This window comes from Alligator mississippiensis, chromosome 14 (genome assembly GCF_030867095.1).
Source record: "Alligator mississippiensis isolate rAllMis1 chromosome 14, rAllMis1, whole genome shotgun sequence".
Taxonomy (NCBI): Eukaryota; Metazoa; Chordata; order Crocodylia; family Alligatoridae; genus Alligator; species Alligator mississippiensis.
The window spans coordinates 31697638-31716353 of NC_081837.1; the positions used below are offsets into that span (position 1 = coordinate 31697638).

General features: G+C 47.1%; 1 protein-coding gene across 2 annotated transcripts in view; it reads right to left on the bottom strand.

Annotated features, from left to right (window-relative positions):
* Positions 1-18037, bottom strand: part of DENND2D (DENN domain containing 2D) — a 40082-nt gene extending 22045 nt beyond the window's left edge. Inside the window, exons 1-2 of one of the 2 annotated variants that reach the window (XM_019492551.2) lie at positions 17911-18037; positions 1233-1411 (exon numbers count right to left, since the gene is read on the bottom strand). In XM_019492551.2, the coding sequence (XP_019348096.1) occupies positions 1233-1411; positions 17911-17959 (228 nt within the window). In that variant the 5' untranslated portion in view covers positions 17960-18037. Of the gene's footprint in view, positions 1-1232; positions 1412-9835; positions 10007-17910 lie in introns of those variants that run through there. The other variant, XM_006266095.4, reaches the window with a different exon arrangement.
* Positions 18038-18716: the final 679 nt, after the last annotated feature.

An 18716-nucleotide genomic window follows, 5' to 3' on the forward strand; every position in this document is an offset into this window, starting at 1 on the left:
CCACTGCCAATTTCCAGGCCTGTGCACTAGATCAGGCCCACAGCCTGATCCTGTGCAGGAGATCCAGCCCCATGACACTCATCTGGCTCCCATCTGGCCAAATAGGTTGAGTACCACTGCTCTAGACTTTCCAGTGTGGACAGAAGGACCCCCCACAACAGCAGCTGCCTCACTCCCCAGGGATGCATTGCTTTTGCTGGTAGCAACAGGTCCATGTACATGGCTCAGAGACACCACTATGTCTGAAAATAAAGCATTCAAAGCTGGAAATGAGGCAGCATAAGGTCAATAAGAGGCAATCCAATACAGCAGCCAGATTCCCTAGCTTCTATAATGCACAATCCTACAGAAGCAGGGCCATGAACCCCAAAAGGACTCAAGGAAGACTATTACTTACAAGCACTCCATGCTTCCACAGGCTCTGCTGATAGTGGGAAGTGACCAGATTGTGCCAACCTAATTTACACCATAATGGTATAAACAATGTAGCCTCCTTACCATCAGAGGTCATAAATAACTTGAACTGGTACTAATGGGGCATGACCTAGCCCAAGTCTCCAAGGAAAAGACTCTTATTAGAATATTAATTAAGCCCTCATGTGGAAAGCAAAATAAAGCCTGCCAGCATTAATGGGAATTCAAGTTTTTCTTTTGGGGAGCAGGAAGAGAAATGCAGAGCTCAGATGCTATGAATTGTCATGGGCAAAAGAATTTGCAGCTATAGAAATAAGAACTGTTTTACTCTCCTCTTCTTTCCTCCATTCACTTGCGACTCAAGGACTGCTGCTCTCATTGTTCCCATCAGGGATTTGTGTCCTGCTTTCCAGTGTTAACAACGAAACTTCTTCACAAACCTGTTGGTACTATGATAAATGCAGCAAAGATGTGCCCCAGAGCAGGGTGCCCCTCCTAAGGTAATCTAGCTTCCAATAAGAAGCACAATTTTTGCCTCCACATTTCACACAAAAGGTGTCAATCCCCTTGAAATCTTCCATGCTACAGCTCATGCCCAGTGAAGCTCAGGGCAGGTGAAAAGAGAATTTCAGAATGTGGGGTTCCTCTTTTCAGTTTGGTCTCCTTTGTTTCCTTATTCTGAATCCATTTGGGGACCAGTTTACTCCCCACACGAGTAAGTTATAAAAGCCCTATTGCTTAGGGAAGCCCATGGGTTTGGCGGTGATGTCTAATAAATACACGCACATTCTGTTTGCAGGGCAGGCCCAGCTCCTTACCTTAGGGAACTGATAGGTTATTGTGGGCTCATAATCTCCTCCTGACTTCTTCTTTAGTGAAACCACAACTAAATACTCAAAGAAGAATTGTCCTCCTAGACAAGAGAGGGAACTTCGCTCTCCTGCTTTTCTTGGAGCCTCGGGTGCGCAATCCTCAGCAGGTGACTCCTGATTTCCTTCTGTAACCAAAAGTTAGAGTGAATGATGACAGGACAGGCAGTGAATTGTCCTTACACCAGAATGAGAGGTGCAGAGCAATTTCTAAACTCTCCCCACCCCACATCAGTCCTTAAGATGGCTTCAATGATCCTGAATTCAGCTCAGACAGCAGAGCACAGGCCACTGGGTCCTGTATGAGAACCAGGAGATGGAAATCATGGACACAGACGCTGGGTCAGAACTTGGACAGAAACCAATAAGGACTGCTGCTAAGGCAGACTGAGTTAATACCATACAGGGAGAATAAAAAGGGCTTTTAATGAGTTTGTTAAGGGAAAAAGGAAATCCTACTGGGTGTAGGAAAAACTGCCTGGCAGCTTCCGGAGAGCGGGGAATTGGAAACAGCAGCAATACTGGGATGTGAAACTGTGCTTAAGGTTGCCCAAGTCACTCTCAAAAAGTCTGCTGCAAGCCTGTGGATCCTGTAGTCACTCAGAGCTGGGTGTGTTCAACTTCTACAGCTGATTCTGAATGCAGGGCAAAGTAAGTGAAGAAAGGACCAGGATGAGGCACCTCCTAGCAGCAACACAGCCAGGCACACGGAAGATGCAAAGGGTGTCAAGGCCTGTGTTACAATACCACCTCACCTAAAAACCGTCTTAAAATTAAGCCAGATTTTTAAATAAATCAAAACGTTTGGGGCTATTTTTATGTGTCTTCTGGTTTCAGAGACTCAAGAAATCAAATTTCTACCAAGGAGCTGAAACTTAGTTTCCATTTAAAAACGCGAGATTCTCATGAAATGTTTTGTTCTTAACCATGCAGGTCCTTAGGCCCCTGCCAGGCATTACACTTAAGATGTGAATAGTCGCAACAAAATGGGGAGTAAGCCATAAAGTGATCACATAAAATATGTGTAATAATTTTGTGGCTGGTTCCTATCATGCCTTAAATTGAACAAGTGGCCGGTGCACTTCCAAGGCTAGGAGCACCAGCCAGCTGAAAGGGGCTCCCAGCTTGCTGCTTATACTGTGTACCTGGCTTTCTACTTACTCATGCAAGGGAAGCCCAGGATCACGATCAGGATCCCAGTGCTGGCAATAAGGGTGTGATGGGGATCTGATTACTGATGCCACAATGCACATGCCATGGAAGAAAACACAATTATTGGGATCAGATCCCATTGCACCTTTAACTGAATGTCTGCCAGCGGCCTAACCGTCAGCCACCATCACAGCCCCCTTGTGACAGGCTGTGACCAAGCACAGAGTAGTGGACAGCTCCCAGTCTAAACTGACTCGCCAGTGTGGGAAAAGGGGACAAGTGGGGATTAAAGAACAATAGCTCAAAACTGAACATAAAAAGCTACAAGGACTAAGAGCACCATAGTCCCCACAAATTAGCCCTGCAGCTGTGCTGGGAGCAGGTGACACAGCCCTTAGTTGGCTTTTGGAGTGTGTCTACACAGCACAGTGACGGTTCAAATATAGCTTTAATCTGGCCAGCCAGGATAACAATAGCAGGAAAGAGGCAGAGGCTCTGGTTTCAGCTCAGGCTGGCAAGCCTTGCCTCCTGGGGACCTTATGTGTTAGTAGTTGGGTGGCTAACCTTATATGTTAGTAGTTGGGTGGCTAACCTGCACTGAAGCCTAGGCCACCACATCTTTGCTGCTCCGGGTCCCTGAGCTAGCTAGTTAAAACTAGCAGAGTCAAGCCCACCTGTGCTGCCATCACACCGTCACTGGAAGTATAGAAATACAGCTAAAGCTCGGTTTCCAAACCACTCTGAATTTAGATTTGGCTGTGCTGTCAGCCCTCACGTAACATCAAAGGTCAGTGTGCCAGGCTTGGATGCTTGAAAGAGAATGAAAAAGGTCTTGAAAGGAAAGCTGAAGGTGAGAAAAGAGTGCAGTTTTCATTATCATTTAATTAAAAAAACCCGAACAGTTCATGTTCAAACTACCCAAAAAGACTCCAATAAAAATTAAACCAAATCCACAGATTTCATCAGTCAGTCCTGACAACAGGTTCTCAACTCTCATGCTTTTTATAGTGGTATCTCTTGGGGGTTTTCTTGGATTGTTTTGTTTTTTTTTTTGAAGCTCCAACTCTGGGAAACAAGTGATGCCACAAGACTCTCATTTTTCATTTCAAAATAAGTTTCCAGCTCTGCTGGTTGTGAAGAAAGGTGGGAAAATGTTCTACCCAAAGGCTCAGAACTCCAGGGTCAAATACAGAGAACCCAGCACATTACCCTTCAAAGCCTCACGGTGTTTAAGTCGAGCGAGTGTGATCCTGGAGGAATACAATTTATTGTTTTTGAAACACAAGTGATTGGCAACACTGGAACCAGGTTAAATGTATTATCATGGTAAGACAAGGGTTATTGTAGTAACTTCCAGAGTTTCCATAGTAACTTCCTCGGCTCTGCAGTTGCTCGTGGCTTTCCAAATCTCTCACCTGAGACTAGGAAATTCCTCACCTGCTCCCAGCTCCAAGGGCCAGGGGCAAGGCTTGCAAGCTGGAGCAGGAACACTCAAGCCATTCCAGAGAGCGACGAGCTGGGGTGTGGGGAGAACAACCTTTTTCCAGGATGAAAGTTGCAAGTTTTTAATGTTTTTAAAACAAAGCCATGTTGTCTACTGGAAATTTCGGAGCTATGCTCCCACTCTCATGCCACTTCTGAGCCTGGCTAATTTACAGTCTCTACGGCCAGTGTCTAAAACCCACCACCCGCTCTGATCTAGGGTTCAGTGTTGGTCAGATATCCAGCTAGCTGAGACCTGCCTGTTCTTGACAAAACTGCTGCAAGCAGAGCTGAGCACACATGGCATGGTGATATCTGGGCCTGGTGTCTGCCCCTTTCAGAATACAGCAATAAAAAATGCTAACTATGGAGCCATGCTTGCAGCTGAGTTGCTGCCCTGCAGCTCTCTTGGATGATACCCATCTTATTTTAAGCAAGAATGATGCCTTGGTTCATACAACTTCAGACTTAAAACTGTAGCTATCATTACAAAGTACATTGTTCTCCAATCCCTATCCCTCTTCTTGGCATCAACTGCAAGTAAAGAGGAGGAGAAGGAATCTGAGGATCCAGTGGTGGCTCAGTCCCTATCTCATCAGCTTATGGAGCATGTGGGACCTACGATGCCCAGATGTACGGTAGAGTACTGGACATCCTCACGTCCCTTTTCCCTCTACCTGGAGCGCAAGGGCTGGCTTTCACATCTGGCATCAGCCCTCTCTAATGGCCTCTCACATGTAGGGTGCTTCTAATAGGCCACTGACAATCCTATTCCTCTCCATTCAGAGGAAGAGCAAGGGTGCAGCACGCTCCATGTAAGCTGGTACCTGACCTCTCCCAGTCCCCATGCTCTGGTTATGTATTCTTAAGGAAGGAATATCCTTGTCTTAGGTGGCACTGACAATCTTAGGTCAGAAAGACATGCTAGAGCCTGATCCAGATGCCACAGCAACATCAGACCCCGTACTAACGCTGAAATGCCAGAACCAGCACAAGGAAATATGACACGAGCAATAAGCCAGCTTTGCAACAAGATTCTCCCTATTCTCTCTTCTCTTTCCCTCCCCTCCCCCTTTCCTTCCTTCCTTCCTTCCTTCCTCCTCACCCCTCCCACATGAGTGTGGGGGAACCTTAAGTCCTTTGATTGCCTGTCTCCCTTCAGCTCCCAATTACTCAATGGCCTTCATTCATGCTGCTCTCCTACCTCTGTGCTTACACTCTCCAATGCAAACTTGTCCTGACAGAACAGATTACATAGGTGAAGAGAGGTGGCTCACTGGGGCATCACCTATTTTCCTGAGCAGAATTGCATCACCTATTTCCCTGAGCAGAGTTACTTTCAGCGCCAAAACCTGCCACTTTTGCTCATCTGTTTACTTCTGAGATGGTGGGGACAGAAAGTCTCTATATATCCACAGTGCAATTCCAGTGTAGACAGCAACCCTGCTATTACCATCTCCACAATGCCTCCCACCACCAGTGACCCAGGAAGGAACAGTCCCCTCTAAGGAAGGGAAGAGATTTATTTCCAGGAGCCAAATTCGGAGAAGCCAGAATGGGATAACAAAAAGCAATCCATTTCCCAGATCTGCTCAGTGTTCACCACGCTCTTCCCAGCGAAACTTGAAAGTTGTCCCTCTCGGGAAGCAAATTTATCTTTACCCCCCAATAAATTCTCGCACGCAGGAAGGCGAAAAACAAGAGGGCAAATCTGACTTAGCTGATGGAAAGGGCAGAAGCAAGAGAGAAGCTAGGAGCAGGGGAGTGTCTCGAACAGGAGCTAGGCAGTACAAACACATCCCTTGTTTGCTTTGGGCAGGTGGACTGCAGCATTACAGGTGACACACTCCTATCCCTGGGCAATAGAGCAAGCCTGTACTTCCCTGTGATGGTTATGCAAGGTGCATATGCCAGCAGTATTGCCACTGGCCTGACTGTTGCTTGGAATTGCCATTAAATGCAGATGTCTCTTCATCCACTGGGCACCTAGACGAATATGTTCTTTCCTAAAAAAAGATTAGATTTGCCATGTATAGGCTGTGGCCAGGCTCAGCAGTTGGCTCTGAAGTTCCTGGAAGAGCAGCGTTGTCACACACAATGGAGGGCACGTGGCAACTGATAAATAGAGAGTGAATGTTTCGGGCCAGTTCCTGTGTGAAGCAGCTCTGGGTGCCTTTTGACTGGAACGCACTCTCCTTGTCAGCAGATCAGTAAGCTGTTGCCGCAGCTAACTGCAAGACCCGTGTGAACTGGAGGAGGCAGAATCCAGGTATTTGTTTTCCAACAACACAACTCCCACATGTAAAACGAAGCCTAGTTCCACCACATCTAGCCTATCCCTACAGAACCATGCAGTTTTGATCGCCACTGTATGTCCTCTAGAGCTCAGTCAAGTCTAGATTTAAAAGAAAAGTACTACCACGTCAGTATTCACTGGTGACAAGATAGAGAAGACTTCTGTCCAAATCCCTTCACCACATTCCCGGGGACTAAGCAATAGCAGATGGCTCTCTTTTAAAATCCTGCCACTTGTAAAACAGCCTGGGTTAGGTGCAAGTATAGTTTACAAAACTGCACCTTGCAAATGAGTCACCTTCATTAGAAACAAGTTAAACAGTTCCTCATACTCCATTAAGCAACTCGGCAGCCACCAAAGCCACAAATACATCCACATCTACTCTTATGACGTGTATTAGATCAGAGTATGCTGAGAAAAATCTAAGCAGCTATCCCAGAGTCCCTTAGCAGGACAGACTACTCTGCACAGAAAATCAGGAGAAAGGAGACCTAGCCAACCTGGTGAGACCAGCGTGGTTAAAGGTCCCATGCACACACAATCAAATAGTGCACTGAACTCACACAGTTACAGCCAAGGTCATAATTCCCTATGAGGGAAAGAACCAGGAGAGTGGATGCCATTACAACAGCCTAAAAAGCCAGATGTGAGAAGAACTGCTCACAAATTCAATTAGCACTACAGCATGGCCAAATCCTTGATCTACAGTGCACTTTTACAAACACTAACCAATTCATATGACACTGAGGAAGCTTCTGAGCCTGGAAGGGAAGATCCCTGCTTCTGTAAAAAAAGGGTTTAAGGCCAGTACAGAGTTTAAGGCCAGGGAAATACAATCACCCAAGACCCTTTCCCTTCCCAGCAACTCATGAAGCCTGCCCTGTTGACTGCAGGCTTTTGGGTGGCTGGGGCAGTGAATAAGGGGTTGAGGTGGTCAGCTGAAATTGGCTCCCTTTGGTTATTGAGATGTGGAAGCAGCTACCAGGGTGCAAATGAATGCAGGAAGGATTCTGAGGAAGGAAGAAACAGGTCTCTTCTGGTTTTAAATGGGTGATAGGAATGCACACGGGAAACAGCCCTGCCGGGGAAGGTGTGGTACATAAGAAGGCAGAGAGCAAGGTTGTGTCGTCATCCCAGAAGAGTCTCCTTCCTATTCGCAGAGCTCTGTCTATTTGGCTGGAAAAGGAGGTGCTTGGAGTGAACAGAAAGGGGTTCCAGCACCGCAGCTGTCTGCTCCATGCAGGTGCAACCAAGTTCAGCCTCTTTCTTGCCTTGCCTGGTACAGCACTATTGAAGGGCAGGGAGAGTGTCAAAAAGACGTCCAGTCTACTTCCTGCAATTGCACCAGCCTAACTAGACTGGCTTCTGACTCAGCTGCATTAAAAATCCATGTAAATCCCATTTGCAGATAAGCCCTACCTGCATCCCCCTAGATCCTTGACAGTGTTGAAGTATGGGGTGCAGAAGGGAAGTTTTCCTTCTTGCCTGTGTGAGATCAGAACTAGAAACAATCTTCAGGCTTCCTACACCCCTGCCAGCTCCACAGGGCCTACTGGTTCCCACAGTGAAGCCATCAGGGCTTAAAACAAATAATTATTGTAATAGTTTAGAATCATTTGCATAAAAAGTTCCAATTCTCCAGCTGCTGTTGTAAAGCAGCCGAGTTTTGCTTCGTACTCTGTTTGCAACATGCAGCCACCCACCTGCCCAGTGAAGAGGAAATGGGTTTTGTTTTATCTAACATTTTTGATTCCACAAACATTTAAAAAAAAATATCAAAACCAGCCTCCCCCCAAAAAGCCAGGGAACTCAAAGCTTCAGCCCACGCAACACAGAGGAAATAGGCACACACACTGCAGCAAGATTGGTTCGTCGGCTCTGTTTTTCTCTGAGTGACACCTCAGCCCCGCATGGCAGAAAGACTGCCCAGCCACCACCATGTCTCAGGATATAGCTTCTTCCTTATGTCTATTATTCAGCCAGGCCATTTCCCCCATTCAAGGTATCTAGGATGTTAAAAGCAGGTGGTAAACAGCCTCTCTAATTGCCAAGGCCAAAGTCCTGTGACAATATCTTGTAAAGCCACCATAAATGGCAAATGCTCACAACTCCCAGTTTTCTAATTAGGGTGAAAATATTTGCCCAGAGCTACAATTCTGACCTCCTTATTGAGGCTGCTATCTCCAGGGCTGATGGAGCTGGACCCAGATAGGGGCAGAGTCTTGGAGGCAAGGGGTTTAGTTCAGTGCATCCGGTGCGACTCTTTCTGCCTCATTCACCATCTGGAAAATGGGGATCAGAACTGCCCTGCCTTAAAGAAATGCTGTGAGATGCAAGGCCTTCCTGGGGATAGCTTTACTGATCCAATAAAATCTATAACCAATAAAACATATCACCAAAAACACCCGCTTCAGACGCATTTTGCGATGGCCACAGCAATGCTTCAACCCTATTGCAGGAGCATTATTCACAGTGTAAGGGCCCTACTACACATTCAAATTAAAACTGGACAGAAAGCAGCTATAGAGTTGTTACACATTTTCAAGCACTAACTTTAAAGCTGGTTGGTTCTTTTGATAGCTGGACAGTCATTTTTATCATGTGATAATTACTGGTCGTTCTAAATTTATTACACAATTAACCAGTTAATCCCACAATAATTACTTTGCAAGCAAAGCCAGGCTTCCTTTGCACCTGTGACCCATCTAAATATATTATACTATTAACTGCACAATACATGTAACATGTAGCAGGGGCTTAAACAAGGGAATTAAAGACTGCAGAGTACTGGGATACTTCCCTACCCTAAAGTCTGGACAGATACCACACATGACCCCCGCTTTATGTTACAGAAATTATCTAATTAACTGGTTAATTCTGCAATTAATTCAAGACAGGCTGCACATACAAAGTAACTGTCCCACCACAAAAAGGTCCATCCAGCTATAAAGCAAAAGCTGGAAAATGTGTCACAACCCTATAGCTAGTTGCTATGCAGCTTGAATTTGCACGTGTAACAGGAAACATAGCTTTCATAGAGGTTAGGGCTGGAAGGGACCTTGTAAGATCATCGGGTCCAGCCCCCCGCCCCAGGGGCAGAAAGTCAGCTGGGGTCATAGGATCCCGGCAAGATAAGCATCCAAATGTTTCTTGAAAAAGTGTGCAGAGTAGATGCCTGCACCACTTCTGGAGGGAGTCTATTCCAGGCTTTGGGGGCTATCGCTGGATCTTTGTGTTTTATCATCCCTGTGCACACGCAGCCAGTCCGCACGTACTGCAGGACTCACCGGTCAATGGCCTGATCCTCGTACCTAAGGGACCCGCTGCGCTGCGCTTCCCAGCGAAACCTGGCTGCAAACCAGCCGTGGAGCCGCCGCACCTTTTCAAGCGCTAACTTGAGGGCACTTCCCAAAGGCATTTTTCTACCCGGTGATCATTGCCCTGCACGTGTGTGTCCGCAGGGGCGCGGTGTAACGCGCGGCCGAGGAAGGGGCCGGTGGAGGGGAGGGGAGGGGAGGGCCCGGGTGCGGGGCTGCGAGCGAGGCTGCCCCGGGCCCGATCCCGCCCCGCGGCCGCACCTGGCCGCGCTCTGCTCCGCGCCCGCCCGCCCGGCCGGCCTCACCTCTGCGCTCCAGGCGGCGCCGGAGGCTTCTCCGCAGGCGGGTGGTGAAGCCGCGCACGTCCATGTCCGTCCCCGCCGCACTTTCGGTTTCCAGCGCCGCGCCGCGCAGCGCAGCGCCGCACCTGGGGGAGGGAGCGAGCGAGCGAGGGCCGGCCCCGGCCGGCATCCCGGCGCCTCCCCCGAGGGCACCGCCGCGAGCCCCGCGTGTCCCAGCCCCGCCGCCGCCGGGCTCTGAGGACAGAAGCGCCCGGGCGGCCCGAGCGGGGGCTGAGGGGACGGGACTGCCCCGCGCCTCGCCCGCCTCGCTTGGTGGCATCGCCTCTTCAACGGGGGCGCTGGGGGCGAGGCGGCATTCCCCCCCCCCCCCCCCCCGGGGCATCGCCGCAGTGTCACATGCAGCCGTAGTGCCACCACCCCGTCCTACTCCAGACACCTTCCCTGCAGCAGTAATGCCACCCCCTAATCCTACTCCAGACATCTTCCCTGCAGCAGTAATGCCATCCCCTGATCCTACTCCAGACACCTTCCCTGCAGCAGTAATGCCACCCCCTAATCCTACTCCAGACATCTTCCCTGCAGCAGTAATGCCACCCCCTAATACTCCAGACATCTTCCCTGCAGCAGTAATGCCATCCCCTGATCCTACTCCAGACACCTTCCCTGCAGCAGTAATGCCACCCCTAGTCCTACTCCAGACACCTCCACAGCAGTAATGCCACCCCTAGTCCTACTCCAGACGTCTTTCCCACAGCAGTAATGCCACCTCCCTAATCCTACTCTAGACACCTCCACAGTGGTAATGCCACCCCAGTCCTATTCCAGACACCTCCACAGCGGTAATGCCACCCCTAGTCCTACTCCAGACACCTCCACAGCAGTAATGCCACCCCTAGTCCTATTCCAGACACCTCCACAGCGGTAATGCCACCCCTAGTCCTACTCCAGACACCTCCACAGCAGTAATGCCACCCCTAGTCCTATTCCAGACACCTCCACAGCGGTAATGCCACCCCTAGTCCTATTCCAGACACCTCCACAGCGGTAATGCCACCCCTAGTCCTATTCCAGACACCTCCACAGAGGTAATGCCACCCCTAGTCCTACTCTAGACACCTCCACAGCAGTAATGCCACCCCTAGTCCTATTCCAGACACCTCCACAGTGGTAATGCCACCCCTAGTCCTACTCCAGACACCTCCACAGCAGTAATGCCACCCCTAGTCCTATTCCAGACACCTCCACAGCGGTAATGCCACCCCTACTCCTACTCCAGACACTTCCACAGCAGTAATGCCACCCCTAGTCCTACTCCAGACGTCTTCCCCACAGCAGTAATGTCACCCCCCTTGTCCTACCCCAGACACCTTCCCCTATGAACACATCCCAGCTCCTTGCACTAACTCTCTTCAGGGTACTCTGCTCCCCTGAGGGTGGCCCTGCCCTTCCGGCTCTGCGCTAGCCCCATGAGACAGTGAAGCCAGGGTACGTCCTTGGCTAAGCACCCAGAGAGCAGTCCACACACCCACTTCTTTATGGGCCTGGAGTTTATGCTTCCCCGGTTTCTACCATGACCCCTATGTCCTTTCCAGTCATGGTTTTCCAGGATATGCTGCCTTGTTTTGTTAACATGACCTTCATTCTTTGTTCCTCCCTGCATGTCCTCGCATGCAGCACTGTTAAAATGTGTGTTGTTCAAAGAAGCCAAATTTAGCACATGATCCAGATTGCATTGTGCCACCTGTAAAGCTGTACCAACCATGGCTTAGATGTTTGCTGCAAGCTTATTGCTAAAGATATGAAACAGGATCGAGCCATGAGCAGAACTCAGCAGATCTTTATTAGAACCGTTTCTTTTTAAAATACTTTTTGAAGTATAGCAGCTTTTTTTTGTATTAAAGTTATAAGATACTTCATAATAACGTAAACCTTTAAATCAGAATGTTTCGCAATGATAAACCAAATGCCATTTATAAGGCCCATGTGCCCACCGTTATCTTTATGAGCTAAATTTGTGATCTTATCAAAAATGCTATTGGATTTGTTTAATGTAACTTAATTCCCCCCCCCCCAAAATGTGGGTGTGCATTAATTATTCTCCCCTGCTTTCATTCTTTTCTGATTACATCTCAGACCAGCTGTGTCCTGATTTTGCCTGGGATATACATGTATGTCAAGCTAAATGGCCTACAGTCATCTGCATCAGCCTGTTAGCATGACACAACATGGGCTTTCTTCCATTCTCTCAAAATTTGTTAATCAACATTAGAGATTCAGAGAGTTGCTAGGCCAATTCTTCTAATACACTCATTTACAAATTTGCTGGGTGTGCGGATTAAACGTTTAACTTAGTAGGCGATGTTTACCATCCTCCTAGTTACGGTTGGAGTGGGAGTATTTGCTTATCACTTTAAACTGTGATAAGCTATGTAAAGCACACTTTTTTTTTCCAAATACAGAACAGAAATACTTATTGGATACCTTTGCCACTTCTGCACCATTCTTGACAATTTTGCCGCCTTCATCTAGCAACAGGCCTAACCTATAGCCAAAATGTATAGGATATTTTAAAGAGTCCCTGCTTATTGTCATTCACCTTATGGGGCAGAGGTTTTTTTACATTGACATATTTTGCTTCCCTTTCACAAATGCCATCATTTTATAATGGCTAATTCGTGATCATCTTGATCAGCTTCCCCTTTTTAGCTCTTGCTTACACCTAATCTCCTTTATTACTACTTTTATTTCCTTTAGCCAGGATGTTTTGTTTAAATTGAAGTAGCAAATGGGACACAATCCCTCAACTGTGCTTTTCTTACATGGGAAGTGTGGCTGGGCTGGAGCAGTACTGAAACTGGAGGAGAGATCTTAAGGGAGAGCCTGGATGCTGCAGGCTTTGCTTGTGTATCATTTCCTTGAAGGCCTTGGTGTCTCAGAAGGGGGCCCCCTCTACTCTGCTAAACTCAGTGACGTTGTTTCTGCTGATGGAGCTCAGTTTTGCACTCGTGACTGTCAAAGATAGTGTGTGCACAGAGAAGCAGCAGCTGTTGTGGAAATCCTTACTTCGGCTGGCAGCAGACAGGCCTGGAAATTCACTCTATGGTGAATTTCAGACGTTAGAACAGTACAGCGGTGGGTGCTTTAAAGACGCACAACATAAGAAATAATCAATCATCATCATAATGATTGTGCTGACTGAGCAGCATGCTGCTCCAGTGCTGCTCAGTGACTCAAGGGGTATCAGATCAATACCCAAACATGGCACTAGGTGGTGGTCTCTTCCAGAAGCTGATGCTGGAGAGTTGTAAGTATGGAATGAATACTGGGATTTTTTTCTCACTGAGGATCACTTAGCTCATGGGTGACCAACCCGTGTCACACATGCCCCAAGTGGCACACGGCAGATCCAGGAAGGGACAGGCAGTGTGCAGGAAGCAGAAAGCAGAGCTGTAGATCAGGCAGTGGGCACGGGGTAGGAAGCAGAAAGCATACAAGGCAGAGAGGAGATCATCATAGTGGTTTTTGCGGAAGATGTGAAGTTGGTATGTGGCATGCCTGCAAAAAGGTTGGCCCCCACTGACTTAGCTGCAGGAGGTTATGCTGGGGACAGAAGGCAACCGTCGTGATGACAGCCTGTCCCTTGGGTGCTCAGGGCCTCAGGTCAGGACAGAATGGTTAAGACTCAGCTGCACTTCCAGAGGGAAAGAACTCAGCGATATAGCCACAGGTTTCATTGTGCACAGAGAGGGGATTCTCTATGAGACTGTCATCTTTGCTTAAGAAAAAACCCCCAATGCTTGTTACTCAGTCCCAGAGGAAAATCTCTCTAATTTCATTTCCTTGGGAACAGAAGAGAATCACCCTCACAGAATAGATGTTGCCACTGCCCTGGCATGAATTCCAAAATGCATTCTTTTCTTCGGGGCTTTTATACATCTCTTTTCTTTTCCAGCGCCTTGACTGTGCTGAGGTTGCTTCTGGCTAGAAAAGAATAGAGCCATGTTTTTCTCTATAGAACAACCCTACCCTTGGAGAAACACTATCCCTTTGTACAGATAACACAATTGAACAAACTTTGCAACACTAAAAGAACTGAACGTTTAACATTTGCACTGAAAGCTGCTTTCTGAGGGATTCCAGCCACAGTGACAGCAAAATCTACACTTGTGGGATGTGAATTGTAGTCGTTGGGCTTGTTGCCAGGGCAGATGCAAAATTGTCTGTCAAGCTGTTTTGTCACTGATGGTTAAATCATTTCAGTTCAGGGAATGAAATGTATTACGCCAATGCTTATAAACAGAGGCTGGGCTTTTGGTGTCTGCAAACAGCATATTCTCTCAGGGAAAGGTCTCTTTGTTTACAGCGCACCCTGACTTTGGTGGCAAACAGCTGCTAGTGGTAGCCTCTGAGTGCAATATAGCCTTTATAATCCTTTGAACAACCAACCCTAACTAAATAAACTCAGAAACTGGGTGGGTCTAGGGCAGTGGTCCTCAAACTTTTTAGGCTTAAAGCACCCTTTGTTAGACTTGAGATACCCCTCAGAAAATGCCAAGTTTTAGTATTCACTTATTTTTTGACTACAGAAAAGTAAATAAAAAGGTTTCTGTTCCAATGAACTCAGAAAGCCCACAACAGGTCAAAATGTTTTTACCACTCTGGATTGATCTTGTGAATCATTTTTGCATATCTAACAATGTTAATTTTGTATGACGTCCTGCAGCACCCTTGAAAGGATCTCAAAGTACCCCAAGGTGTCACAACACCCTGGTTGAGAATCACTGGTCTAGGGACATGGTTATACCATGCAGATTTTATCTAAATCCCTCAGGACCTGAAATGAAGGTGCCAAAAGTATTTCCCAGATATGATCAGCTACCTCACATACGGGAGATACTTGGACACTGTGGTGTAACAACTTGACTTACAGATGAGGAAGTAGTTTTTCAAAGGGATTACAGAGGTCAAGAGCTTAGTCAGACTCAAAAAGAGGTTATAGTTTATATGGATAACAAGAACTTGCACAGTCATTATAATGAATGCTAACAGAACAGATCAAGGCTTGGGATAGGATCTAAATCTTTTTACTTCAGAACTTAACCTGACCTCTAACTCAAGAGCTGGAGGACAAGCCATCCCATTACTGCACCTTTTTCTGATGCTTCTGCCAGGTAAGATACTGGGCTAGACAGACCCTAGGGCTGATTCTGTTTGGCAGTTCTTGTACTCCAAAGTGTATGCAGTGACTATGCATGGATGTTTGAAAGAGCGTAGCTATACCTCCCTTGTCCTTCATTTGCAGATCTTTCCTCATATTAATCAGCATGTTTTCTCTCCAGATGTTCTTTTAGTTTCTTCCCCCAACAGGTCTGTAGAAGCTCTTGCAATTCCTGTTGAACCTTTCTATGGCTGTTTCCCAATCCATTCTGCAGACTCCTGCACTCTAGTCTGATCGCTTCTCCTTTCCCATTCCCCATGTGGGTTTGTGCTTTTACCATCAGCTCTTTGGAGCACTTTCTGGTAAATCCACACTGCCTGCTTCCAATTTCTGGAATTCTTATTTAATAGGGAATTGCAACCTGCTGCCCTTTATTTATAGTTTCTGAGTCAACCCTAGATACTTACTTGGCCCCCTGCACTGTAGTATCTGAACACCTCAGGGTCTTTAACATATTTATCTTCACACCCCCTCCAGTGCCATTGTCTACACTGTACACATAGGGAACTGAGACTCAGAGTTTAAGTTAGGGGCCAGATTTCTAAAAGGACATAGGTACTAAAATAGACGGCATCATACAAGAACTCTCTGCACCTAAATTTCCATTGATTGGTGCTTTCAAAGCAGATTAGGCAATGCTGAAGTCCTGCAGCTAAGTGAGCTCTTCAGAGCCCAGTGGTAGCTGAAACCCCAGAGGCCCCAAAGCAGCTAATTTAATTTATGAAGGAAACACCTGTCGCCAGTGGAGCCCTATCCCATAGGCATGCCTAGAGCATGCCTAACTTTCTATGATTTATCGTACTGCCAACAGCAAGGCACAATGCAAGCCAACCATTGGAAGTAGGGCACAAAGCACCCACACACAACCCAGCCAGGGCACAGGGCAACACAGGTGAGCCTGACAAGTAGTGATCATAAGCAAGGGCAAGCAAAAAGGGAAGAGGGCATCAGACCACAGCAAAGCAAATTGGGGGAATGGAGAAATCTAGCAACAAAGTGAGCAGGAGGAGGTGTTCAAATTTCCGCCTGTGGGAAGAGTGGAGAGTTCTAAGCAAGAGGGATGGAGGGAGGGAGATAAGGTGGTGTACTGGTCAGGGCATAATGCCAGGGACACTGTGTGTAGATTGTCAACAGCGGGCACGTCTACACGAGACACTAAATGCTCAGTAGACTAATTCTGCTGTGCATTAGTGCATCACAGCAAAAGCTGTACTAATGCCCGGTGGGATTAGTCTACTACGCATGAGCATCACTAAAAGACCATGCACCAGCTCTACTGTACAGTAGCATCAGTTACTGTGCATTGAGTTAACATCTGTTATGATAGGTACTGGTACTAAGCTTAACAACAATGCATTAATGCACATGTAGACACGCCCAGTGTGTATATTATCTGTCATCTTCACTACTTAGGCACTTCCTCTAAATCTACACAAAGCTTCCTCTAGTGGTAAAGCTTTATTTCTGATTTAATCTTGTTCATAAAAATGCCTGTCTCTAAGTATGTTTGTGGACAGCATGACCGAAGTATGCGGATGCTTCACAGGGCATTTAAAGTAGTTGCCTCTCAGCACCCTATAAGGAAAGGCAGATGGGAAACTGAGGCACAAAAAGACTAAGTAACTTATTCAAGGTCACACAGGGAGTCTGTGGCCAAACTAGATGAATTATCTTTTATCTTCTGCAAAGTTGTTTTCAGCATAACTTACAAGGAAGTTCTGTGATGCCTGGCTTGCTGTGCTGCCTCCCCAGCAGAGATGGGTGGAGGCAGAATTCATCTTGACTGCAGGGCGGGCCTGTCTTTGAGTTTTTGAGCGTCTGCAGGATTGCTTGCTTTAATGAACTTGTGTGTCATGTGGGAGAATCTTTCACAGGAGCAAAGCCCTTGGGAGAACACATACATGCTCCTTGGAGCCAGCTTCTGAACCTGAGGATACAAAGCAGTTGCCTCCACACAACACCTCTTGCCATGACTGAGTTGAAGGGGTATAGCAATATTAGTGTGAGTGCAAGCCTCACATAGTACTCAGGACTGGAGAGGGAAGATGTCCAGTGGCAAGAACATTAGTTTAGGACTTAGTAGATGGAGTTCAGTTCCTTGTTTGGCCACAGGCTCCCTGTGTGACCTTGGGTAAGCTACTTAGTGTTTCTGTGCCTCAGTTTCCCCATCTGCCTTTCCTTACAGAGTGCTGAGGGGAAACTACTTTAAATGCACTGTGAGGCATTCATATACTTCAGTCATGCTGCCCACAAAAATACTTGGAGACAAGCATTTGGATGAGCAAAATTAGACCAGCACTAAAACTTTACCATTAGAGGAGGATTCAGTGATACAAATCCAGATTTCCTTACTGGAAAATGCCCTGGTTCTGATATCACAGAGGTCTTTTAAAACCAAACTCAAGTTGAAGGAGGTGTCTGCAGAGGATCCAAGTTCCTGATTCAGTCTGTTTTTCTATATCATTTCCCCCGCAGGATGGCAGTGTTACAGCAAATAAACGGACAAGTGGGGAGGTGAGAGCAGAGACTCAAAAGTTTTCTGGCTTGAAAAACATACACTCATGGTTGCCAGAGAGAGGAAAATCCCTGAATAAAGACTCCACCATTTTCCTTTCCTTGTTCTGCTGTTTCCTGTTATGCAGATCTGGCTTTTTGCATATCTTCTGTAGTATCTGGAGGCTTGTGAAGTGGAAATGTATTTCCAGAAAGTGCTATATGACTATTTACAGTACAGAAGTGACTGTACTGCCCTTGCAAGGGTCTTGCAACTGGCCTGTTCCTGTTCTGCCACTCTGAATTTCCTGCTGACCTTACCCAGACTGTCTTGTGGGGCAGGACACCATGTGCTAGGAAGACTTACCTTTGTGCCCGTCCTGGGGGAGATGCCTCATGGAGGTGAGATGATTCATAGCCTACTTAGCTCTTCTCCACAGGTTCTCTTCCCTTCTCTCATTCCCGTATTTAGTTCTGCTCAGCTCTTCATGAATAAGCGAAGACAAGGTACACAACTCCCCTACACCTCTGTTAACTCAGTGCCTTTTAAACTGTGGCTGTGCTCAGCATAAATAACAGCTTCCTCTCTGGCTGGTTTTATACCACTGCGGTATAAATCAGTGAGGTTATTCCCAAACCATCACATGCACATGACCCAGAGCACTTCCAGCCCCCACATCCTTAGTTCTCTACTTCCCCCTCAGCAGCAGCCGCCCTACTGAATAGTAGACATGGGGCTGGTCACTGGAAAGAGCTACCTGCATCTCCCCCAGGCCATGTCCTAGGAGGCCTAGTGAGCAAGCAGTGATTGGCTGGCGCACCACAGGAATATCCCCTGGGGTTAGTTTAATAGATGCTTTGCGGCAGAACCAGAGAGGTTAAGGAAATGGTTTCGTAGGACTGCAAGATATTATACATTGCAGAAGGCACAGGGGATCATGGGCAATGCATTTAACTTTCCTTCATGTTTGGGTCTAATGAAGGGAGACAGGACCTTGCAAGAAAAGGCAGGGTGCCGTGACAAGGCAGTTTCAGGGAGGAGAATTGTTAGTTGAGAAGTAAAGAATATAACCTGGATCCACTCATTTTGGAACATCCCGTAGAGTGACACTGTTGGCTGTGTGGACCTTTGATCCTCTGGATTTTCAAAGACAAGTCCCTGTTGTCATATCT